This window comes from Myotis daubentonii, chromosome 1 (assembly GCF_963259705.1).
Source record: "Myotis daubentonii chromosome 1, mMyoDau2.1, whole genome shotgun sequence".
NCBI lineage: Eukaryota > Metazoa > Chordata > Mammalia > Chiroptera > Vespertilionidae > Myotis > Myotis daubentonii.
The window spans coordinates 77720646-77747801 of NC_081840.1; the positions used below are offsets into that span (position 1 = coordinate 77720646).

The window sequence follows — 27156 nt, forward strand, 5'->3', positions numbered from 1 at the left end:
TACAGCTCCCAGCCTCTAGCAACCGGCCAGTTTGCTGGGCCTCCAAAACAAACTATGACTAAAAAAGTGTTTGAAACACAAGATGAAAAGATGTGATCAGAGGCCAAAGGTATAGGCTGCTAAGAGAAGAAAACACAAGAGATGGTTTCCACATGATAGAGAAGACAGGAAATGTGTGGGCAGGAGGCGCTCAGGGCTGAGCTTCCGCCGCTGCAAAGAATGGCCGGGAGCAGACTATGTACAGTGCTTGTGGCAATGGCTTCCGGCTCCACAAAAAAGCACAGAAAATAAAAATAAACACCCAAAAAGGTGTTGAGCTAGAGACAACAGGAAATGCTAGGATATAGCTCTCTATCCCGTTGTACTCAAAATCTGCTTACTCAACATGCTGCACTGAGCACTCATGTGGAAGGCCAATGGAGCGGCCTCGTTAGAATGCAGCCACTGGGTACTGAGAAAGGCCCAAAGACAGGAAGCGGCATCCAGTGAACAGGTTACCCACCCTGGCCCAGTGCTTCTCATCTACCATGTCTTTAGCTACTTCCGCTAAAAGAAAACACCTAAGAATGTGTGTGTGTGGGGGGGGGGGGGGGGGATAATGCACTTTTTTAAGCTTGAAGGAATAGTTCCATAGCTAATTCTTCTGTATATCGAGTTGAGAACCACTGAGTAAGTCAATAGAAGCCTAAAAAAAAAAAAAAAAAGTCACTGGTAATGAGCTTTTAACTAAATTTAAACTCAAGATTCCAAAAGCAGCCTGAAGCTTTTGTCCTAATATGGTAGACAGTTAAACAGACATGAGCAGGGCAAGGAAGATGGGCCCAGTGCAGGTCAACAAGGCAGAAAGCCCCGGGGTACCTAGCAATGGACAACTGTAGGGTGGGACCTCATCTCCAGGATGCCCTTTCCTCCCTAGAGATAACGTCTAGGCCTCAGTTGTGTTTCAGCTCCAGGCCTGAAAAGCAACAAAACCAGACAAGTGACACCAAGGGTGACCTCAGGACCAGCTATAATGACTAATGACCCCCTGCCCTGGCTCTGAAAATGACCCTAAAAGGACAGACTTGAAAAGCTGATGAATACTCTATTGGGATCCTCTCCTGGAATCACTCCTCAAAGCCCTTAGGAAGGAAGACCCAGCCTGCTCTCCCTCCTGGGAGCACACCTGAGCCTTTCCCTTCTCTCTTACTCCCCCAGGCTCATTACCTACCTTCACCTTCCTCTCTCCTAAATTCCAAGGACTTTTTTTTTTTTTTTTTTTGCCTCTGTAACTTGTTTCCTGAGTCCATTTCTTCTATCACTCACTTCTACCTCTGTGGCCTTCTAAATAAACATTCTCTTACAGTTTGAGTCTTGATACTGAATTCTTTCCTAGCCAGAACTCCAGTACCAAGGTTGCTGAAACCAGGTCTAGTCTGACCCCACTGAGCTAGCACCTGGGGTCTTTCTCGCTACCACCAACACTATTGCAAATGGTGAAAACACACACCAAAGACAAATGCTTCCTCTGTTGATTGATGATAACTGGCTGGCATAAATCACCAGAGACAGAGAAAAACCAGTAAATGGGAATATAGCATCTTCCCCATGTATTTCTTCTGTTTAATCAACAACTAAAAATAATCCAGAAGCCTCTTAATAAAGCTATAGGATATCTGTATATAAAAGTTTTAAAGCAAATTAAATTGACTAGTCATAATTTCAGTGAACTAGTATCCTTGAGAATGGCAAACCATGGCTCATTGACCAACAGCCTGTTTTTGTAAATACTTTACTGAAATATAACCCTGCCCGTATATTTAAGAAAAAACTGTCAACAACTACTCATATAACTTAACAAAAGGAAGATAAATAACCCAATCAAAAAATGGGCAACGGACCTAAATGGATACTTTTTGAAAGAGGACATGAGGAAGGCCAAGGGACATATGAAAACATGCTCAAAGTCACTAATCATCCGAAAGATGCAAATAAAAACGACAATGAGATACCATCTCACACCTGTCAGAATGGCTATCATCAACAAATCAACAAATGACAAGTGCTGGCGAAGATGCGGAGAAAAAGGAACCCCCATGCACTGCTGGTGGGAATGCAGACTGGTGCAGCCACTGTGGAGAACAGCATGGAGTTTCCTCAAAAAATTAAAAGTGGAACTCCCATTTGACCCAGTGATCCCACTTGTAGGAATATATCCCAAGAAACTAGAAACACCAATCAGAAAGGATATATGCACCCCTTTTCATAGCAGCACAATTTACAATAGCTAAGATTTGGACATAGCCTTAGTGTCCATCAACAGATGAGTGAATTAAAAAACTGTGATACATCTACACAATGGAATACTACACTGCTGTAAAAAGGAAGGAAATCCTACCAATTGCAACAGCATGGATGGACCTGGAGAGCATTATGCTAAGCAAAATAAGTCAGTCAGAGAAAGAGAATTATCACATGATCTCACTCATTTGTGGAATATAATGAACATAAACGGATGAACAAAAACAGATCCAGAGACAAGAGAAGCAATTGATCAGACCATCAAACCTCAGAGGGAAGGTAGGAGAGGGTGGGGGTAAGGGGGAGAGATCAACCAAAGGACCTGTATGCATGCATATAAGCATAACCAATGGATACAGACACCAGGGGGGTAAGGGCATGAGCAGGGGGGCGGGGTCGAGGGGTATGGGGGGGGGAGGGGGGATAAGGACACATATGTAATACCTTAATCAATAAAGAAAAATAAAATAAAATGTGCAATTCAAAAAAATTGCCAATTCTGATCTAAAGCTGTTCTCCAACTTTGTTGTGTATCAAAGTTACATGGAGAGTTAATAAACATAGAAGCCCAAATTTTTTATTAAGTTCCCAAGTAATTGAGATACACCAAAATTTGAGAACTGCTCTAGATCAGTGCTTCTCAAACTTTAATATGCACATAAATTACCTAGTGACCATGTTAAAATACAGATTCTGCTTCAGAAGGGTCTGGCTTGGGGCTTGAGTCCTCTTTTTTAAATAAGCTCCTAGGTCAGCGTTTCTCAACCTGTGGGTCGCGATCCCTTTGGGGGTCAAACGACCTTCTCACAGGGGTCGCCTAAGACCATCGGAAAACACATAATTACATATTGTTTTTGTGATTAATCACTATGCTTAAATTATGTTCAATTTGTAACAATGAAATTGGGGGTCACCACAACATGAGGAACTGTACTAAAAGGTCACGGCATTAAGAAGGTTGAGAACCACTGTCCTAGGTAATGTCAATACTGCTGATCAATGGACATTCTGAGCAGCAAAAATCCAGATCAGTGCTTCTCCCACTTGGCTGCACATGAGAATTGCCTGGGAGCTGTGCAAAGTACAGATGCCACCCCCAAAAGTTTTTATTTACTTGGTCTGGGTGTGACCTGGGCACTGAGATTTCGTTTTTAAGTTCCCCAAGGGACTCTAATGTGCAGTCTGGTTGGAGAACCTTTGCAGCACACCTCATCATTTCAGTAGTCAGCTAAATTTAAATACTAGTGGAATTCTCAACACAACTTACTTATTCCCTCTATATAGCACCCAAGATGGAAAAAGGCTGCTAGCATGATACATATAAACATGCCTAGGCTTCAGCCAGCAGACCTATTATTCTCCCAAGTTGTATCCTCAACTGTGATCGTAAGCAAGTTACAAATCAAAGCTTCAATTTCTCCATCTAATGAGGATTAGAACCCTGGAGATAATCATAAGAATAAAATGTGAGACTATTTGTGAAGGTGGTTTGGAGAGTACTACATCTTATAAATGAACGTATTCACAAAACCCCCCTTTGCACTCTGCTTACACTGCCTAAGAGGTACATATTTCACTTTTCCCTACTAAAGCATATTGAAATAGCTGTAAATGTGGAAGCCAACAGTTCGATTTCTAACAAAGTGCTTAATGACACAGTTCCAGGAATGCAAGTGTCATAAGAAGGGAACTGAACAACTGAAAGAGTAATAAAGGGTTACCAGCTCCAGGAAAAAGACAAAGGAATGTCTTTTCACAGGGTTGTCAGCACTGCTTTTTGTCATTAACTTCAAATACACTTAATGAAAACATGGAGGAAGATTTGCAGTTGCAAGTTATCAATTTTGCACAGAAGACTGTAGAAAAGAAAGGATTCTGATACCAATAAATAATAAAAACAAAAAACAGAGCCAAGGCATAGAAAGGAGTGGCATGGAGTTTAATTTGGAAGGCAAAAAGGTTACACAATGGAAGGGAGAAGAGGTCATGTAAATAAATGCTCAGGACAAAGTTGTTTTGACACAGAAGCAAGGGAACTTCTCTGGCTCTCCACCAGCATACCAAATCTGAGCCAGTAGGCAGTATAACTCTGAAGAACATCCATGTGTCCAACAAGCTGCCATCTCAAGAGCTCTTCTCCAGGGGAAATAAAAAAGTGAACCTAAAAGAAAGAAGTGGAAAGGTAAGAGGAGACACCCAAGGTTTTTTAAAATGTCTTATGACCAGGCCCCAAATCCTGGGCAATATTTAAGCCAAGCTAGAACCAAATATTTTTCACCAAACATTTTATAAAAGAATCCTTAAAAAGTAATGTTCAAATCTGAATTCCCAGCACACCAAGGCAAAGCTGACTAGGAACTGGTAGACATGGGTTCTGACTCCAGCTCTATGATTAATTAGCTGCACACCTCTACGTTAAGTCCCTCTAACCTCTCAGGTCCAACTCCTAAGAGGTGAGAAGGTAGCAATTTAACCTAAAGAGCTTCTCTGGATCTAGAGAGCTTATAAAGCACTAACTTCCAGTTTGGGGGAGAATGAAGGAAGAAAGTATTTAAGAGAGAAAGTTGAGAAAAATTCTCAATCTCAGATTTAACAAAGGAAATCCAGAAAAAATATTTTTTTTCATTTACAGATAAGTTTACTTAGAGATAGAATGTGGAGAATAACTCCGAGAAGCATCCACATTGCTGCTAGAATCAGATGAGACTGAGATCTGGTAGCTGTGAGGTGGAGCCCAACGGCTTCCTTCTAGTGCCTCCAGGGTAGTCAGAAAGTAACCCCTTTGGCCCATCCGGTGTGGCTCAGTGGTTGAGCGTTGACCTATGAACTGGTGGTCACGGTTTGATTCCTGGTTGGGGCACATGCCTGGGTTGTAGGTTCGATCCCCAGGAACCGTGCAGGAGGCAGCCGATCAATGATTCTCTCAAATCATTGATGTTTTCATCTCTCCCTCTCCCTTCCTCTCTGAAATCAATTTTTTTAAAAGTTTTTTAAAGAAAGTAACCCCTTTGCCCTACGGGCTTCAAAATCTCTAGCCATAAGCAGCCAACTTTCTTGCAGTGAGTCATAAAAATACTGTAGTATCTTTTTTAAATATATTTTTATTGATTTCAGAGAGGAAGAGAGAGGGAGGGAGAGATAGAAACATCAACGATGAGAGAGAATATCACTGATCAGCTGCCTTCTGCACGCCCAACACTGGGGGGACAAGCCTGCAACCCAGTGAATGTGACCTGACCGGAAATCGAACCGTGACCTCCTGTTTCATAGGTCAATGCTCAATCACTGAGCCAGGCCACCAGACAAAATACTGTAACCTTATATGTGTGTCATGACTTTGAAAAAGATTGGGAAACACTGCAGAAGTGCTGGGCTATCCCAGTAGGTAAAAAGGCACCACCTTATTTTGTGTGTTGGTTCTGATCTGAAGATTTCAGCTTCATAGGTTTAAAAAAAAGATCTTAGACTTCTAGCCAGAGTGCTTTTATTTCACTAACAATGGCATTTAGAGAAATGCTACATAAGTGCAGAACATTCCTACATCACTGGAATTGTGATACGTGTAAAGAAACAACAAAAAGTATCCACAATGCCAAACAAGAACAAAGAGACCTATTAAAACTCACCTTTTCACTCCATCAAGTTTCTTAAAAGCAACAAGCTATGAATTAATATGATACCAGTTCTAATGGCTGACGTGAGAGAGAACTACAACATAAGGTTATTTCAGGAAAGAGCTTTGACACTTTTACAATTATAAAAGAAATCCTAGTTTAGTATAAAAGTTGTTTTGAGATGCTCTGATATTAAAATATTTAAATCTGAAACACTGGAGCTGGTCTATCCAGAAGGCAAAAATGACTCATAACAGTAAGTCTCTTTGATAATAGTTTTCAGAAAATTCTATTTACAAAGATATGTTCTCTTCTTTTAAGGCAAAAATATATTTACCAGACAGTATTCTAAAAGCCGAAGTTCCAGGCTTCTTTGAAATGTTAGCTCAGTAAAACTGGACTACTCAACAGCTCAGAATAATGGTTTCCACTGCTAACCCAGAAATAAAGGTTTCAGGAAACTAATAAAATTTCCTCCTCTGATATCAAGAACGTAAAATGAAAGACACCTACTGAGAAAAGTTAGCATGACTTCTTCAGTCTATTTCACTCACGCAGAAAAGACAGCACCACTTGATCAGTCCATTCTAATCATCTTAAACGAAAGCAAGGCACAACGCAAAGAACTGTTGAAAATAATGACTCTCCGTATAGATACAAAAGATAATGCCAGACAGGGTCATTTCTATTTGGAATCTGTATTCCTCTCCAGCACCATCTCTATTCAGACACTAGCTCTGAGCAGATATGCTCAAATACTGATTTTTCCTTCAAGTCCAATCTCATCCCGGATCCTGGTCACCCAATTAAAACTGAAAATAGATAAAATGTGAATCAAAGACCATTCTGCAGAAATTCTAGGTTCAAAGCTCAATTTCAATCACTACAATTTCAAAAGGCACAGACTGTATATTTCTAAAACTGAAAGGAGCATTAGAGACCAGCCAATCTAATCCTCTCATTTTATAGATAAGGAAACTGCAACCTGGGAGCTGGACAAATCTGTCCAGAGCGACTCTGTCCACACCATGGCCACTCACCAGAGGGGACTGTTTAAACTTAGTTAAAATTAAATAGGATTCAAAATTCGATTCCTCAGCTCCTTGGCTTCATTTCAAACATTCAATAACCACATGCGGCTGGTGGCCACCACACCAGGTGGCGCAGCCTCAGAACATTTCCACACGGCGGAGAGTCCAGGGTCACCCTCTCAGGATAAAGTCAGTTCTCCTGCATTTCCTCTGGATCTTATTAAATGTGGCCAACTTTGCAGAAACATTTTAGATAGCCTGACTTCATCCTTCCTTATCAACCTCTCTATTTCTTTCCATTTAAAAAAAAGCAAGTTTAATATTTTTAACAAAAACCTTCTAACAAGACATATATATATTTATCATCCAAAAGTCTTCGAACATAATAGAGAAGGGAAGTAAAATTTTTGAGTCACAATGTCTGTTAAGTTCCCACTCAGTCACTTATTAGCTCCAGGGCCTAGACAAGTCAGCTTACCTCTCACAGCGGTGTAATTACCTCATGTGTAAACAGGAAGACTATTTGTCTCCCTCCATCAGAGAATGGGCTGTGAGGGTCACATGGATCAGGTGTGTAAAAGTGTATGAGGGACGGATGTGAGTCCTGCAAGCCTGGTGATAACTGTAATACATTTTATAAATATTTTTTAATTTTATAAAAGGCCTTATATAAACATCATGCATTTTGATACAGACAGTCACACTTTAACTTTCCTGTAATAGATGATGGGAATCTGATAATATGGATAAAAGCCAACAACTGAAGGGGAAGGAAAAAAAAGCAAAGCCCAATTGAGGATCCATACAGATAGCCAATCCTCCTTGAACACAATGGGAACCCATGAATTCTAGTAATCAAAGGCTTGAACAGCTGCAAGAAAATGATGAACATCCAGTCCAATCACCTCACTGTGCAGACAGGGATACTGGGAGTGAAGGACCAGTTTACTTGTCATTCCACAATGCAAGCCTTCCCCCTTCTAGTCATATGTTTATTTTTGCCTTGGCTTCTTTCTCCCACAGAACTTTCCACATGTCTTAGCATCTGCATGACTGGTGATACAGCTATTTTATATAGCATTTTATTGCCGTTAAAGATGACTTAGTCATCATACACTCATTCAACAAACATACATTGTTACTGTTAGCCTGTGCTAACCCCTGAGGTCCCCAACCCTCAGTAGGAGACAGGGCAGTGAATCAAAAGTTTCATAGCAGTGTCATAAGTACAGCACTCAAGGCATGAACAGTGGACTCCAGAGCCCCAGAAGAGGCTTCTATGCAACCTGGGACAGAAGATGACTAGGAGTAGGAATCATCAAGCTACAAAAAACAAAGCAAATAAGGCAGGGAGTTAGGGCAACAATGAACTTCACAAATCTCCATTTTCTCTCTCTTTCTCTCCCTCTCTCTCTCTCTCCCTCCCTCCCTCTCTCTCTCTCCCTCTCTCCCTCCCTCCCTCTCAACTTTAAATGGACCAAATACAAAAGAGAGCTCAATCACCAATTAGAGAGTCAGTAATTAGTGGGTTTTTTAAATATATTTTATTGTTTTTTTACAGAGAAGAAGGGAGAGGGATAGTTAGAAACATCGATGAGAGAGATCGATCAGCTGCCTCCTGCACACCCCCTACTGGGGATGTGCCCACAACCAAGGTACATGCCCTTGACCGGAATCGAACCTGGGACCCTTCAGTCCGCAGGCCGACGCTCTATCCACTGAGCCAAACCAGTTCGGCAGCAATTAGTGTTTTATACTAAATACAACTAGCAGATTCAAGGTTTTAAGAATAATAGGTAAAGGATTAATCTCGCCCTCTGAGGACAAAAAGGAGCTGAAAGAGATTATGCTGTGTTTAGCTCAAAATATGCTCTACAAATTTAGAATAGTTCCTTTTTGGTGGCTGAACCTAATTCACTATAAAATTAAGTATCAAAGAATAAATGAAATTTAAAACACAGCCCCTCCCTGCCCTAGCTGGTTTGGCTTAGTGGATAGAGCGTCAGCCTGTGGACTGAAGAGTCCTGGGTTCAATTCCAGTCAAGGGCACATACTTGGGTTGTGGGCTTGATCCCCAGTAGGGGGCATGCAGAAGGCAGCCAATCAATGACTCTCATCATTGATGTTTCTATCTCTCTCTCCCTCTCCCTTATTCTCTGAAATCAATAAAAATATTCTTAAAAATCAGCTCCTCCCAACAAAAATGAAAGATTATTGCCAGTGAGAGGTCATGTTGAGAGCAAAAACAGGTCAAGAACAAACCAAAAGGGAGCTCTTGAACTGACAAGAAAAGGAAATAAACCCTGCACAGGATCTTCCCTGTGTGACAAAAGCCTTGGGCCACTTAATGGCTCATGGCCTTTATGCCTAACTCGACACTGCCCACTTCTGGACAGAACGTAAAGCAACCCCCACCCAGCGTCTAGGCCCGTCTGGACCTCTGCTGCCCTCCTGTGACTGGAAAATATGTTTTACCACAAAGATATCAGGAGCTTCTTCCCCCAAACTCAACTTCTCTTATGCTTTGCAGTACACGCTCTCAGCAGGTGAAATATATAATCCACTAGGTGGCAGTAGAACCTAAAGAATATTTACATTCCTGTCCTGAAATAATTCTCTAGATTAGTATACTTCATTGATGAATTTGAAAAGCCAACAGTAATTGCATATTTGTAAATAGTACTCCTTGTCAGAATTATGTTCTGCCCAGTTCTTATAGCACCCTTGCTCCATCCAGGATTAAACACTATGAATTTTGAGAGACCTGTGATAGAATGGCCTCCATTATAAAAACAAAGCAACACTAACAAGGTTTTATCACAAACATTAGCCAGTCTCCACCAGGCTGAGCACACTTCCGAGCTCAGGTATGACCCTCTGAGCCCATTTCACTTTATCCTCTGATCCAGGGCCCAAGTCCAGGAACTTTCCTCCCAAACTATGACCTAATGGTAGCTATGTCCCTCTTTTCTTCATTTCCCTTTGGGGCCCTGAGATTCACTCTGCAATTTTTTTTTTAATGCCCTTAAAAGAAGTGGGGTGAGTAAATAGAAAACTGAATGTGCCAAGCAGGCAGTTTAGAAAAATTAATTCGGTCAAACTACTTGTAGTTAGGGGGCAGTACAATCCCCTAACTAATAAGGATGAGTCCATGATTTGACTCATGTACATAAAATGAGTGGGGAATGAAGTATGGTAGCAATCATCTCAGGTAGAAACTATAGTTTAACTTTAACCCTGCTGTTTGGCTTCTGTACTTATTTGCTTTAACAATAGAAAAGTTATTTTGATTTTCTGAATTATATAAATTGCCCCATTCGATTGAATACCCTATTGAATACAGTTATCCCAAGGTCAGAGGGCTCCAGTTAACATGTCCCTGTTGACTCAGTGTCTGGAGACCCAAAACTGTGATTTAGATAACATGAAACTGCTTCTGCTTCTGTAAACTGCTTTTTTGCAAACCAGGTTCCTCATTCCAGACCCGAGGGCTCTAGATAATGTGTTTCTGTCAACTCAGTGATCCAGAGACCCAAAACTATAATTTAGATAACATGCTGCTTTGCTTCTATAAACTGCTTTTTTGCAAATCAGGTTCCTCATTCCAAACCCTGGGATGTAATCAATACCTTTGTGATCTTTGCCTATATAAACCATCTTATCACTATGAGATTTGGGAGAGCAAGATGCCCCCTCATTGTCCCGGATTTGCAATAAATGTGAAAGGGTGAGGACTATGCCCTCCACCTTGCCCTGGGGTAAGGACTATGCCCTCCACCTTGCCCTGGGGTAAGGGCTACGCCCTCCATCTTGCCCCGGGGTAAGGACTATGCCCTCCACCTTGCCCTGAGGTAAGGACTATGCCCTCCACCTTGCCCCGGGGTAAGGACTATGCCCTCCACCTTGCCCTGAGGTAAGGACTATGCCCTCCACCTTGCCCCGGGGTAAGGACTATGCCCTCCACCTTGCCCTGAGGTAAGGACTATGCCCTCCACCTTGCCCTGGGGTAAGGACTATGCCCTCCACCTTGCCCTGAGGTAAGGACTATGCCCTCCACCTTGCCCTGGGGTAAGGACTACGCCCTCCACCTTGCCCTGGGGTAAGGACTACGCCCTCCACCTTGCCCCGGGGTAAGGACTACGCCCTCCACCTTGCCCCGGGGTAAGGACTATGCCCTCCACCTTGCCCCAAGGTAAGGACTATGCCCTCCACCTTGCCCCGGGGTGAGGACTATGCCCTCCACCTTGCCCTGGGGTAAGGACTACGCCCTCCACCTTGCCCCGGGGTAAGGGCTACGCCCTCCATCTTGCCCCGGGGCAAGGGCTACGCCCTCCGTCTTACCTTGGCCATGTGCTCAGCAAGGCTTCTTCCCGGAAGCCAAGCCTCTGCTAGCCACACCCAGGACTTCTTTAAACTAACCAATGACAATCAAGGGAAGTCGCCATAGATATGACCACATCCTGTGTAACAAGACACCGACTTGCGCCTGGCCAATCGGCAGGGCCCACAGTCCTTTCTCCTCCCCTTACCCCAACCCCCTATAAAACCTCTCTCCACACAGAGTTTTCTCTCTCGGCCACTTGGCTTGCTGTTGTGTCGGTGAGTGTGGTGGACAGGGAGCTCAAGCTAGCTTGAAATGAAGGACTCTTTGCTTTTGCATCGGACTCGCTGGCTCCCTGGTGGGCCCTTGGGAATCTTGAAATCTGGGCACAACAAAATGTGACTCTTTAATTCAGAAAAAAAAAAAAAAAGAATTGCACAAAGAGATATGAACAAACAAAACAAAATAATTATAGAAAGTATATAAATTTTTAAATATTCTGTATTATGCATTCATTCAAAAAAGATTTACTGCCATTAAGTACCTGAACATCACTGACCATCATTTTAAATGTGCATGAATTCTCCCAACTCAGAAGCTTACTGGGAGCATTTTTCACTTTGCATTTACATTTTTATGATAATCTAAAAAATACTGAATCTATTCTTGACCACTGGAATAGCCATCTTTAGGCAGTGCTGCCAACTGAGTAGCTTTTACCACAGCATTTCTCAAAATACCATCTTTGGACATGCTTTCGGGAGATAAAGTCTAAAGTTTGGTCCTTGCCGATTTGGCTCAGTGGATAGAGCTTCGGCCTGAGAACTGAAGGGTCCCCGGTTCGATTCTGGTCAAGGGCACATGCTCCATTGCGGGCTCCAACCCCTGTGTGGGGCATGCAGGAGGTAGCCAATCAATGATTCTCTCTCATCATTGATGTGTCTCTCTCCCTCTCCCTTCCTCTCTGAAATCAATAAAAACATTTAAAAAAAAAAAAAAAGACTAAAGTTTGGAAAAGGTTGTGTTTGATAGGTCTAGGCATGAGTTCTGGCTGAAAAAAACTGCCAAAAACTTCTAGTCTTACAGCAGAGGGAAGGAAATGATTGGTACTAGAGAGGAATTCAAAGGGAACTTCAGCTGAATCCACAATGTTTATAGCCTGTTCAAAATCCACTATATCCAGGTGGAAGCCACCTGGGTGTCTGTTTTGTTCTCAGTACTTTTTGGTATTTTTTAAATTGTCATAATAAAAACAAAGAAAGAAAAGCTTGAGGGGGAGGATAGTGAGAAAATAACTGGTAACTTTTTAAACACACTTCTTTAACTCCTCAATAGTCAAATACCTTATAGTAAACAACCTTAAGCAAAAATGGAATACAAAATTTTTTTGAAGTCAGACTGGATTATCAGACTTCATAGTTACAAGATTCCCAGCAAGCCTTTCCGAACCTGTTTCTCATCTATAAATGGAATTAGCAAGCCTATCTTCATGAGGTAATTTTGAAAATAAGACAGAATGAGAAGCACTTAACGCTTGGCCTACAGTGAGCTCTCACTACCTGTTAATGTTAACTTCCTTACTTCTCTTGAGATAAATCTATGTTTTTTAACTCAGTACCATATCCGTTTGATTTGCCTGTTTCAGAGTAGCTGCTTGTTTTGAATGTTATTCCCAAACCCTGGCTGGTTTGGCTCAGTGGTAAGAGTGTTGGCCCACAGACCGAAAGGTCATGGGTTCAATTCCCAGTCAAGGGCACGTACCTTGGTTGCAGGGAGCATGTAGAAGGCAACCAGTCAATGTGTCTCTCTCACATCTATGTTTCGCTCTTTCTTTCTGTCTCTTTCTCTGTCTCTCTCTTCCCTTTCTCCCTCCTTTCCACACTCACTAAAGATCAATGGAAAAAATACCCTTGGGTGAGGAATAAATAAATAAATAAATAGCGCCTCCAAATTCATGCAGAAGCAGTACCCTACAAATGTTCATTCTTTTTATACCCAACTCTCAAAGTACATGGCAAGTATCAATAATGTTCAATCTATTTTGTTCTACCTTATGAGTTGGTATAAATATTGAAAACTCACTTGGAAAACTGTTTTCAAAGTGTTGTCACATTGCACACACAACTGAGTTAGAAGCACATAAAAAGGGCAAATGATGTATGTTACAAATTGACAGTACAGTAAAGTATATGTCAAATAAAGGATCTCTAGGAAAACCCCTGGGCAGTCCCCCAGGGAGAACATACTCTCTATGAGATGATTTAACACTGCAATCTGGGATGGGAAGATTTTGCTGCACCTTGGGACCATAATTCCCAACTGAACAGGTGGCTCTAGGTTGCTATAATAGTTTGCAGTAAACAGTTTCTGCTGAGCCTGCTTTTTTTCGTCTGTTTTTGTCATAATTTTGAAATACTAAGCTCTCTGCAGCAGGGTCCTCCTCCAATGATGACAGCCCTAGGATATTATTCTCTATGATTTGGTATCTCCTTGAGCCCAGAGAAAACCTTGAAATGTTTGTGCTGTCCCTTTCTTAAGCATACACATGACTCATTTAGAAAAAAATAACTTGAGAAATTCAGAGTAAGGCAATCAGAAGACTTATGACCTTTCCAGCAAAGTTTCTATCAGGAAGCCCAAGAGTTAGTTACTCGTGATATTTGCAGGCATAAGGTCAATGTTGGTGGGTCAGCTTTCTAGCTGTACTCAGAGTTATCATTGGTCAGACACCTTGTCTGCTGCCTCTGCACAGTGGCTCCCTTCTCTAGACTCCCACGGTACATTGTCCACATCTGTAGTGTGGCCTGAACTATGCTGTATTTAACTGCTATAAGGTAGCAGTCATATGTTAACTTTTCTTTTGTGTTTCCAGTAATAAGGCATTGACTAGCACATAGACAGAAAAGGGGGAAGGGGAAAGGACAACTGAAGGCCTGATCAGTTCTCCAAAGAGTTAAATTGTATTAGAATAGTAGAAAGAAGTGGCTCCAAACTTTTTCACTGAAATAAGCAACCTCTGTACCTTATCAAAAATGAAACCTTAGCCCTGGCCGGTGTGGCTCATGGAACGTGTCGTTCCATGCACTGAAAAGTTGCTAGTTCAATTCCAGGTCAGGGCACATGCTCAGGTTGCAGGCCTGATCCCCCGCAGGGGTGTGCAGAGGTAGCCAATCGATGTTTCACTACCACATTGATGTTTCTCTCTCCCTCTCCCTTCTCTCTCTAAAAAATCAATAAAGAATCTTTGAAAAGCAAATGAAATCTTACTTAACTAACAGAACTGTTTTTCATCAATAATAAAAAAGGATCTATGTAATATAAGTAACTAATTAATTCATACCAGAAATTGAATAGTCATTGCCCCATTACTGCATTCACTTAGTACATGGTTGCTCTAACTCATGTCAGATTTCTGATCAGTACAAAAATGACAATTTTCCAAGTAGTGCCAGAAAGAAGTTGGTCCTGGAATAGTCTTGCCCCAAATAGGATAACATTTCCTAAGATTCTCTTTTCTGTACCACCCAGTAAACAATACAACACTAAATTTTGTAGTGAAAAGGCAAAGAAGTCCTAGCCAGTTTGGCTCAGTGAATAGAACGTAGGCCTGCAGACTGAAGGGTCCTGGGTTCGATTCTGGTCAAGGGCACATGCCCAGGTTGCGGGCTTGATCCCCAGTAGGGGGTGTGCAGGAGGCAGCCAATCAATGATTCTCTCTCATCATTGATGTTTCTATCTCTCTCTCCCTCTCCCTTCCTCTATGAAATCAATAAAAATATTTTTTTTAAAAAGGCAAAGAAAATAGTACATTCATTCATCAGTAGCTACATAGGACACTGGAAGAACACAAGACCAACAGCATCACTGGTCTAAGGCACTATTCGGCAGTCACTTAGCTATGTGGCCAGGGAAGGCCACTGAATTATTCTGGACCTCTGTTTCCATACATATAAAATAAGTGTTCCTACATAGAGTTTGGAAGCACACATTATTTCTTAGAGCGTTCGGATTCTGCTTGGAAGGAGGGGTGGGGAGGAGGGCATACCACACATAAAGGAGAGTCCAAGCAAAGAGGGCTTTTCAACTTGTTCATGAAAACAACTCTAGCTACAATGCTGTTTTATATATGGAAAACCTATATAAGAATTTGTTTAGGGAAAAAAGCTCTACTGCTAAAAAAGGAAAAATGGCAAATAAAACAAATGGCATATCATCCTATATTCTAAAGCAGCGGTGGTCACCAACCATTTGGACCTCACAGACCACCAGTGGTCCACACACCACTGGGTGGCGACCGCTGTTCTAAAGTGTTCTCCCAAACCAATCCAATTTCTCCTTTTATTTCTACACTAGAGGCCCGGTGCACAAAAATTTGTGCACTCGGGGAGAAGGGGGGGTCCCCTCAGCCCGGCCTGTGCCCTCTCGCAGTCTGGGACCCCTCGGGAGATAACGACCTGCTGGCTTAGGCCTGCTCCCGGATGGCAGAAGGCAGGCCCAATCCCTAGGTGCAGCCCCTGGTCAGGCTCAGAGCAGGGCCGATTGGGGAGTTGGGGCGATGCCCCCTGTCATGCACAGAACAGGGCAATTGGGAGGTTGTGATGACACCCTCAATCACACTCAGGGTAGGGCCGATTGGGGGGTTGGGGCACCGTCCCCTGTCACACTCAAGGTAGGGTCGATGGGGAGGTTGCAGCGCCACCCCGTCACGCACAGAGCAGGGCCAATCAGGGGGTTGGGGCACTGTCCCGTCACTCACAGAGCAGGGCCCATCAGGGGGTTGGGGCGCCACCACTCTCACACTCAGGGCAGGGCCGATGGGGAGGTTATGGCTCTACCCCGTCACACACAGAGCAGGGCCCATGGCGGGGGGGGCGGGGGGGGGGGGGGCACCGCACCCTGTCACACACAGAGCAGGGCCGATCAGGGGGTTGGGGCACCGCACCCTGTCCCACACAGAGCCGCAGGGCGATCAGGGGGTTAGGGAGCTCCCCCCTATCAGGCACAGAGTAGGGCTGATCAGGGGGTTGGGGAGCCTTCCCCTGTCACGAACAGAGCAGGGTGGATAGGGAGGTTGTGGCCCTGCCCCCTGCCACACACAGAGCCGCAGGGCGATCAGAGGGTTTGGGCGCTGCCCCCATCATGCTGATCCCAGTGCCAGGAAGCCTCACGGCTCCACTGATCCCAGTGCTGGGAGGCATATTACCCTTTTACTATATAGGGTAGAGGCCTGGTGCACGGGTGGGTGCCGACTGGTTTGCCCTGAAGGGTGTCCTGGATCAGGGTGGGGGTCCCCACTGGGGTGCCTGGCCAGCCTGGGTGAGGGGCTGATGGCTGTTTGCAGCTGGTCACACATCCTTCAGGGTGGGGGTCCCCACTGGGGTGCCTGGCCAGCCTGGGTGAGGGGATGATGGCTGTTTGCAACTGGTCACATACCCTTCAGGGTGGGGGTCCCCACTGGGGTGCCTGGCCAGTCTGGGTGAGGAGCTGAGGGCTGTTTTCAGGCTGGGGGTGACTGAAGCTCCCAACCGCTCCTTTTTTTCTTTTTTTTCTTTTTTATTCTGGGCCAGCTTTAGCTTTGAGGCTTGGCTCCAGCTCTTAGGCCTCCGCTGCTGAAAGTAGGTTTCTGGCCTTTGCTTACAATGTTGCGATCCTGCTGGCTGAAGCCCGGCAGGTTTCTGGGGTTTTGTTTAGATTCTATGTTTGTTACATAGTTGCTTGCAGCTCAGAGGCCTGCAGCGGCAGGCGGGGAACATTGGAGTGCTCCGTCACTGAAGCAAGCAAGCCTCATGTTAGTTTCAAGCTGCCTGGCAGTTAATTTGCATATCGCCCTGATTAGCCAATGGGAAGGGTAGCGGTCGTACGCCAATTACCATGTTTCTCTTTTATTAGATAAGATTAGCGCATATATTAACAAATGGCTACTATCTCATTCAGCATATACTGGATGTCAGTCAGGTGTAAGCACTATACTAGGTACTATGGGGACAATGGCCCAACATTTAAAGTCATCTAAGATTAAAATCAGAAATAAATTACAGAGCAAATCTAAAAGCAAAATCTACAATTTTTGTCTCTTCTAAGATCTCAGAGTTATTTTCATGGAGTTATTGGTGCAGAAATTTATGTATTAGCTACAGGCAAGCTCCCATTTTGTTATCTTAATGATTTGCAAAACAGTGAGAAGAGAAGGCAATGACCAAGAGCGGCAGCACTGATGATTCAGGATGAAATTAATGCATACTTTGCAGACTGATAAAAAATTCTGCAAAAACGTCTTATCAGCAATGTGGGAACCTTGCCAGCCATGATCAAAACCAGCCCCATCCAATTTCCAGTTCGAAAATCAACATGATGGGACAAAGGCTATGATTACCACTTACCTTCTTCTAGTCTCCCACTCCTCAATTAAGCAAATAGGAATGATTCATCCAACGAAGTTCATGACAACAAGGTGAAGGATGGTGCTGGCAAAGAGAAAATCAGCAAAGGCTCGTTCCGGGGAGATGCCCTGGAAATCCGCTTTGTTCTGTGGGTTGATCTGTATTCTCAGACAAACTACACAAGAAGCAAAACACAAAAATTATCATCTAAAAGTATAAAACAAATGACTGCTAATGAACACATACATACCCAATGACCCAACAATTCCATTCTAACAAGTATGATAACCATGACAACCCCAAACTGGAAACAATTTAAATGTCTATCAACAGTAAGATGAATAAGTTATAGCATATGCATACAATAAACACTATATATGAAGAAGAGGGAGGGGAAATTGGAAGAAAATTGGTAAAAAGGTACAAACGTCCATATAATAAAAGCCTAATATGCTAAGTGTCCAGTCGTCTGGTCGTCCATTCAACCAATCAAAGCATAATAGGCTAATGATATGCTGAGGCCACTTAACCACTCACTAGGACGTTCACTGACCACCTGGGGGCAGACGCTCCAATTGGTAGGTTAGCTTGCTACTGGGACTGGATCGGGACTGAGCAAGACAGGCCGGACACACTCTGGAGCCCTCCCAAGTTGGCCTCCCCAGCTGGCCAACCTCCTGCATCCCTCCCCAGCCCCAATTGTGCAATGGCGACGTCCCTTGGCCTGGCCTGTGCCCTCTCGCAATCCAGGACCCCTCAGGAGATGTCGGAGAGCCAGTTTCAGCCAGATCTTGCAGGCCAGGATGAAGGATCTCATTGGTGCACAAATTCAAGCACCAGGCCTCTAGTCCAGTTATAAAATAAGTAGGTACTAGGAATGTAATGTACAGCATGATGATAATAGCTAACACTGCTACATGAAATATGAGACAAGTTCTAATCACAAGAAGAAAATTTTTTCCTTTCTTTTTTCCTTTTTCTTGTATCTATATGAAAAGATAAATATTAATTGAATCTTTATGGTAATCATTTTACAGTATATGTAAATAAAACCATCATGGTATATGCTTTAAATTTACACAGTGATGTATGTCCTAAAACTGGAGGAAAGAAGGGGCTCAGCAAAAAACAAAACAAAAATCTTCACAACATGGATAAATTCTACAAATATAATATTGAGCAACATAATATAATACAGACACAAAAAATTCACGCCATATTATTTCATTTATGGAAAGCTTAAAATAAGGCAAAACCAACTTATGGTAAAATACAAGCCAGGATTAGTGGTTTTTTCTCTTTCATGGTAGGGATGACTAATAAGATGCAAGGTAGAGGTCTCTAGAGTGCTGGTAATGTTCTATAGCTGGACATCAAGCTATAGAACTCATCAAGACAGACAGATGTGGTAGGGGTGGGAGTTGCAGGGTACTGAGCAAAAAGAAAAACGAAAACTCATGGACAACAGTGTGGTGATTGCAGAGGGAGGAAGATGGAAGAGAGCATAGAGGGGATAAATGATGATGGAAAAAATAAAATAAAGATTAAATTTTAAAAACCCATCAAGTTGTACACTTAAGTGTTATGCACTTATTTGTGAAAGGAAAAAATATAACCTCATAGAGTTACGCTAAAAAGAAAGGCTTACTCAGAAAAAAAAAAAAATATATATATATATATATATGTATGTATGGATATACATATATATAAAACCAAAAAATCTTTAGAACTCTCTTATCTCCTGATTAAATTATAACCTAGAAAGTAGTTGAGGGCAGTAACAATGGGGCTGGGTTGAATGACAAAAAGTTATAAAACTGTAAATTATTTTCAACAGATAGTGAATATTGGATAGCAGAAATTATAAACATAAAATGCTTATCTGTGAGGACCTCATAATTGTAGAAAATCTTTAATCTCAAAAAAGGCAAAAGACCTAAGCTACATTAACTTGACAGAGAACTCTCCACTGGGGACTCTCATAGCCAGTTAGCCTGGAGGTCAAATCACCCCCAGTATTGCCGACATCAATCAAGGCTTAAGTAGAACAAGACTGTGCACAAAGACCACTAGGGGGTGCACCAAGAAAGCATAAAAAATGCGGAGACAAAGAAACAGGACAAAACTGTCAATGGAGGATATTGAGTTCAGAACCACACTTTTAAGGTCTCTTAAGAACTGTCTAGAAGCCGCCGACAAATGTAGTGAGATCCTCAAGAAAACTAATGAAACCCTCGATGTTATGATAAAGAACCAACTAGAAATTAAGCATACACGGACTGAAATAACGAATACTATACAGACTCCCAACAGCAGAACAGAGGAGCGCAAGAATCAAGGCAAAGATTTGAAATGCGAAGAAGCAAAAAACACCCAACTGGAAAAGCAAAATGAAAAAAGAATCCGAAAATACGAAGATAGTGTAAGGAGCCTCTGGGACAACTTCAAGCGTACCAACATCAGAATTATAGGGGTGCCAGAAGATGAGAGAGAGCAAGATATTGAAAACCTATTTGAAGAAATAATCACAGAAAACTTCCCCCACCTTGTGAAACAAATAGACTTACAGGTCCAGGAAGTGCAGAGAACCCCAAACAAAAGGAACCCAAAGAGGACCACACCAAGACACATCATCATTAAAATGCCAAGAGCAAAAGACAAAGAGAGAATCTTAAAAGCAGCAAGAGAAAGAAACCCAGTTACCTACAAGGGAATACCCATACGACTGTCAGCTGATTTCTCAACAGAAACTTTGCAGGCCAGAAGGGAATGGCAAGAAATATTCAAAGTGATGAATACCAAGAACCTACAACCAAGATTACTTTATCCAGCAAAGCTATCATTCAGAACGGAAGGTCAGATAAAGAGCTTCACAGATAAGGAAAAGCTAAAGGAGTTCATCACCACGAAACCAGTATTATATGAAACTAGGGGCCCGGTGCACGAAATTCGTGCACTGGGTGTGTGTGGGGGGCAGGGGAGTGTCCCTCAGCCCAGCCTGCCCCCTCTCACATACTGGGAGCCCTCAGGCGTTGACCCCCATCACCCTCCAATCACAGGATCGGCCCCTTGCCCAGGCCTGACGCCTCTGACAGAGGCGTCAGGCCTGGGCAGGGGACCCTCATTTCCCCCCATCACTGCTGGCTCTGCCCCTTGCCCAGGCCTGATGCCTCAGCCAGAGGCGTAGACCCCCATCACCCTCTGATCACCTGATCGGCACCTTGCCCAGGCCTGACGCCTCCGCCAGAGGTGGCAGGCTTGGACAGGGGACCCCCATCTCCCCCCGATCACTGGCTCTGGCCCCCGCCCAGGCCTGAGGCCTCTGGCCCAGGAATCATGCCTGGGCAGGGGACTCCCATCTCCCTCTGATCGCTTGCTCCACCCCCCGCCCAAGCCTGACACCTCTGACCCAGGCTTCAGGCCTGGGCAAGGGGACCATCATATCCCCCCAATCCCCAGCTCAGCCCCCCGCCCAGGCCTGATGCCTCGGCCAGAGGAGTTGACCCTCATCACCCTCCGATCACCAATCACCGGATCGGCCCCTTGACCAGGCCTGAGGCCTCTGGCAGAGGTGTCAGGCCTGGGCGGGGGACCCCCAGCTCCCCGCGGTTGCAGGCTCCGCCCCTGCCCAGGCCTAACGCCTCTGGCTGAGGCGTCCGGCCCGGGCAGTGGGGACCTGCAGCTGCAGCGGCCCCGCGATTGTGGGCTCAGCTTTAGGCCCAGGCAAGGGACCCCTAGCTCCCGGGACTGCCAGCTTCGACCGTGTCCAGCTCCCATCGCTGGCTCCACCCCTACTTCCTGCTATCACTGGCCAGGGCGTCAAAGGCGCCTGATTCTCCGATCATGGCTGGGGAGCAGGGCAAAGGCGGCCCCAGGGCCGCCTTTGCCCTGCCCCCCAGCTCTTAGCTCCCCCCTGGGTTTCCGATCACTGTCAGTGGCAGGGGGCTTCTTCCTGCTTTCCCTTTCGCCTCCCTGCATTGTGCCTACATATGCAAATTAACCGCCATCTTGTTGGCAGTTAACTGCCAATCATAGTTGGCAGTTAATTTGCATATAGCCCTGATTAGCCAATGAAAAGGGTATCGTCGTACGCCAATTACCATTTTTCTCTTTTATTAGTGTAGATGCTGAAAGGTATCCTTTAAGAAGAGGAAGAAGAAAAAGGTAAAGATACAAATTATGAACAACAAACATGCATCTATCAAGAAGTGAATCTAAGAATCAAGTGAATAATCTGGTGATCATAATAGAATCAGGGACATAGAAAGGGAATGGACTGACTATTCTTGGGGGGGAAAGGGGTGTGGGAGATGCGGGAAGAGACTGGACAAAAATCGTGCACCTATGGATGAGGACAGTGGGTGGGGAGTGAGGGCGGAGGGTGGGGCGGGAACTGGGAGGAGGGGAGTTATGGGTGGAAAAAAGAGGAACAAATGTAATAATCTGAACAATAAAGATTTAATTAAAAAAATTTGAATAAAGCTCAGCAGCACGGAAAAAAAAAAAAGTCAATCAATGCAATTACAATCTTAGCAGTTAGGGGCAAAAAAAAAAAAAAAAAAGAACTCTCCACTGCCACATTCTACAGCCTTAAAGATTCCAACCTGATACATTAGCCACAGTCACCATTTGACATGAAAAGGGAGCTCCAGGAATACACTTTCCAAAAATATCTTTATGCCTGTGATAAATGATTACACTGCTTAAGAAAACTCAAATGTACTTCAGGCTAACATCCATCCCATCACTAACTAAGAAAAGGAAATGAACTGAGATCTAATCCAAAGGTCAGAAAACTACCAGTCTACTTCTCCATAATCCATCACCTCAGCAACAATTTTCATTATGCTAAAACATGTAAACACTGTAGAAGCACCACTGATCTTTTCAAGTACCTTCGAAATATAAAGGACAGTGACTAAAGCAAGGGCAACCAATTAAAATCCTGCTGTGGATGGAGTACAGATTGGTTCATGCATTTCAGAGAACTGGCAATACATTAATATTTAAAATGTTTGTACCTTTTGACTATGGAATTTCTTTTATAGAACAACTAGAGGCCCAGTGCACAAAAATTCATGCACTTGGTGGGAGGGGAGAGCAGGCCCTCAGCCGGGCCTGCACCCTCTCGCCGTCCGGGAGCCCTCAGGGGCCTAAGCCGCAGTCTGGCCTCCCTTTGTGGGAGGTGATCGGCGGGCCGATCAAGGGACAGCGCCCGCCGGCGAGCAGCCAGCCCTGCCCCCCAATCACCCCTCCACCACTGCCAGTTGCCACCTCTGCCCACCCTCCCTTTCACCATCCCCTCCCTCTGCCCGCTGGTACCCACCTTGGCTGGCCCACTTGCTGGCCCCACCCCCTGCTGACCATTCCGCAATTTGGTCATTTTGCATATTAGGCTTTTATTATATAGGATGACATTCTAACAGCAAATTAGTAACATTGAAAAAAAAGATAAAGTTAAAATGTCATCAAGGGATTTAAATAAATTATACTATATACATGCAGTGAAATTTCATGCAATCATTCAAAAGAATGATTTAAATCTCTATAGCTTGACAGTAAAGATATCTAAGACATATTACATGAAAAAGAAGTATTCCATTCCACATTTCTGCTTTTAAAATGGGGAGGGTGGAGAGAGAGAGAGAATTATTTTCTCATTTGTTTTAGTTGGACTCTAGGAAAATCTGGAGGAATAAATACCAAATTATTAATAGTGGCTATTGGAGTGGAGAACAGGAGTAGTGTTTCAGGAAATATGAGGGGACAAAAGAAAAGAGAAGCTCCCCATGAAGGTAGGTATGAAAATTGATGTATTATCATCATGATCACAGTAACCCAAGTTATTACAATGATAATATAAGTACATTGTCCTGCTGAGATGCAAAGGACTGAAGGTCATAAAGACCAACACTCCACTTAGTGCATAAAATGCCCAAGAGGTGGTAGGGGTGAGTACACTGGAGGGAAGCTGCATGAATTACCTCATCATTCCAGAATCTGATAAGCTGTACCCAGTTGAATAGTCACCTTCCAGAGTCTATTGATAGCAGTGTCATATCATTGAGTTGGGGTACACAAAAGGCAATGAACACTTGTTCAAAAAGCTCCTCCACAAATGATCTTTCAGTTTCTCTGTGAGCACTTCCAAAGTTGGAAATTTACGACCTCCTGAGGCAGCTTGCTCCATTTTAGAAGTTCTAATTTAATCTATGTCCTTAAATGTTATTCATTCAGCAGAGGCTTTCAGTCAAGATGGTGGCGTAGGAAAAGCAGTACTCATCGCCTCCCACAAGCAAATCAAAATTTACAACTGAAACAGAGAACAACCAGTATTCAGATCCACCTAAAATCTAGCTGAATGGAAGTCCTACAACTAAGGATTCAAGAAAAAGCACATGGAAACCGGCAGGAGGGGCGGAGACACAGGAAGGAATCTCAGACCCAGTTGGTCCCACATCCACATGTGGCAGTTTAAAAAGGGGAGGGATATTTTAGCTGTGGAGGTTTCCCTGAGAAGTGAGGGGTCCCTGCCCCACACCAAGCCCTCAGTCCAGCATTCCAATGCTGGGAAGAGAAGTCCCCACAACTTCTGGCTGTGAGAACCAGAGGGGATTGAGGCTGAGTGACACGGAAGCTGCAGGAGTCCCAGGCAGTTCCTCTTAAAGGACCGATGCATGGCCCTACTTAGACTCACTCCCTCTGAGCTCCAGCGCTGGGGCAGCAGCATGAAAGGAACATGGAACATGCAGGGAGGAACTAACTTGTCTGGAATCGGGGCAAGACCTGAAGGAACAGCTTTCTCTCAGACAGAAGTTGCTGCCAAAGGCCAGTGTTCCTTTGGTGAGACCACCTGCCATAGAGCTGACAGGCTTTGCCATATCTGAATCTCCTTCAACCTGGCTCACACTTTTTACCCCACCTTGGTGATTCCCTGAGACCCTGCTCCTCCCTACTTGCAGGCTCATCCAAGCCATTTCCAGTGGCTTTTCCATACAACTGGCCTCTCCTCCCATGCTTTGGACTTTCCTAAAATCTCTCAAACAAGCAGCAGCTGGCATCAGTGTGCCCCATACCTCTCAGTAAGTGGCCCCAGGCCTGGCACTAGCGACAGCCCACCCTGGTTCACAGCTTGGCCTCTCCTGAGCACCTCCAAGCTCAACAGAAGTAGCAGTCATCTGCAGGTTGCTTTGTAGCTCATGCTGGGTGGCTCCATGCAGGACATAGGCAAAGGCTGACTTTGCACCTCCCAGAAGGCCTCAGAGCCAGTGCACCCAGTGGTCAACTTCAACTACACCAGATTACAACCCTTCCAACTCCACCAGTGACACATTCAAGGGGCAGTCTTGGTGAGCATCAAAGCCCCACTGACGCAAGTCCTACTCCACAGGGTCAGCCCCTGCACAGCAGATCTTCCACTATAGTCATAACCAATCCTTGCAACCGATTGGCCGGGGTTGGTTCCTCCCAGTGACGCCAACATAAATCAAGGCTCAACTATAATAGGACAGTGCACACAGCTCACAGAGGGGTGCACTAGGAATGCCCAGCTCAGGTGACTGGGGAGGCTGAGCCACTGGGCCCTATACAAGGCCATGCTACCAATTCCAGAAGACATAGCAGATCTACCTGATACATAGAAACAAACACAGGTAAGCAGCCAAAATGCAGAGACAAAGAAACATGTCATAGATGAAAGAACAGGAGAAATCTTTAGAAAAAGAACTAAAATGAAATGGAAACAAGAAAACTACCAGATATAGAGTTCAAAACAATGGTTATAAGGATGATCAAGGAACTTAATGAGAACTTCAAGGAACTTAATGAGAATTTCAAAGAACTTAGTGAGAACATCAACAGCATAAAAAAGGACCAGTCAGAAATGAAACATACACTAACTGAAATAAAGAATAATTTATAGGGGATCAACAGTAGAGTAGAGGATGCTGAGAATCAAATCAGTGATTTGGAATATAAGAAAGCAAAAAACACCCAATCAGAACAGCAAAAGAAAAAAGAATCCAAAATATGAAGATAGTGTAAGGAGCCTCTGAAGATAGTGTAAGGGATAACTTCAAACGTATCAACAGTCACCTCATGGGGGTGCCAGAAGGAGAAGACAGAGAACAAGATATTGAAAATCTATTTTAAAAAATAATGACAGAAAATTTCTCTAACCTGGTGAAAGAAATAGGTATATATAAGTCCAGGAAGCACAGAGAGTCCCAAACAAGATGAACCCAAAGAGGCCCATAACAAGACACATCATAATTAAAATGCCAAAGGTGCCCTAACTGGTTTGGCTCAGTGGACAGAGCATTGGCCTGTGGACTGAAGGGTCCCAGGTTCGATTCCAGTCAAGGGCATGTACCTTGGTTGTGGGCACATCCCCAAGAGGGGGTGTGCAGGAGGCAGCTGATCAATGTTTCTCTCCTTGATGTTTCAAACTTTCTATGCCTCTCCCTTCCTCTCTGTAAAAAATCAGTAAAATATATATTTTTAAAAATAAAATAAAATAAAATGCCAAAGGTGAAACACAAAGAGAGAATCTTAAAAGCAGCAAGAGAAAAGCAGTTAATTACCTACAAGGGAGTGCCCATATGACTGTCAGCTGATTTTACAACAGAAACTTTGCAGGCCAGAAGGGAATGGCAAGAAATATTCAAAGTGATGAATAGCAAGGACCTACAACCAAGGTCACTCTATCCAGCAAAGCTATCATTTAGAATCAAAGGTGTCAGATAAAGAGCTTTCCAGACAAGGAAAAGCTAGAGTTCATCACCACCAAACCATGGAATGTTAAAGGGGAAGAAGAAGGAGGAGGGGGAGAAGAAGGAAAAGGAGAAGGAGAAGAAATAAAAGACCAAAAATATGAAGATTAAAATGACAATAATGCATATCTATCAACAATTGAATCTAAAAATCAAAATAAATGAACTAGGAATCTAATGAACAAAATACACTAATTAATAAAATAGAACCAGAGATATGGAAACATGGAACAGAATGACAAATTTCAGAGGGAAGGGGGAAAGGGGACCAAGAAGAGATTAACCAAAGAGCTTACATGCATATATGCATTTCATATGGACAAAGACAATAGGGTGGTGAAGGGCTGGGATGGGTGGGGCAGGAACCAGGTGGGGGGGGGGGCAATATGGGGGAAAGTGAGGGACATCTGTAATACTTTCAGCAGTAAAGGTTAAATACTTTAATTAATTAACTGAGCATTTAGTATGTGCTGGGAATATGGCACAGAACAAGACAGACAAATATCTGTCTCTCAAGGAACTTATACTCAGGTGGAGAGAAACATGCAGTACATAAGTAAACAAATAAACAAGGAAATATCATGTAGAGATGTGTGCTATGAAGGAAATAAAGCAAGGTAATAACAGAGTGACTGGGAAGCTATTTTTTATTTGGTGTTCACAAACCTCTCAAAGAAAGTGCTATAGAAGGCCACAATTTGAAAGACAGGATCTAAGGGCAGAGCATTCTAGGCAGCAATAACAATCTTGACATGTCTT

At 43.7% G+C, this 27156-nt stretch overlaps 1 protein-coding gene across 2 annotated transcripts in view; it reads right to left on the reverse strand.

Moving 5' to 3' along the window:
* Positions 1-4198: 4198 nt before the first annotated feature.
* Positions 4199-27156, reverse strand: part of DAD1 (defender against cell death 1) — a 29618-nt gene continuing 6660 nt past the window's right edge. The window contains exons 2-4 of one of the 2 annotated variants that reach the window (XR_009454228.1): positions 17627-17801; positions 7425-7547; positions 4199-4441 (exon numbers count right to left, since the gene is read on the reverse strand). Coding sequence is in view for 1 of the 2 variants with exons in the window: in XM_059707515.1 (XP_059563498.1) it covers positions 17671-17801 (131 nt within the window). In the remaining variant the exon portion in view is untranslated. The remainder of the gene's footprint in view (positions 4442-7424; positions 7548-17626; positions 17802-27156) is intronic. The other variant, XM_059707515.1, reaches the window with a different exon arrangement.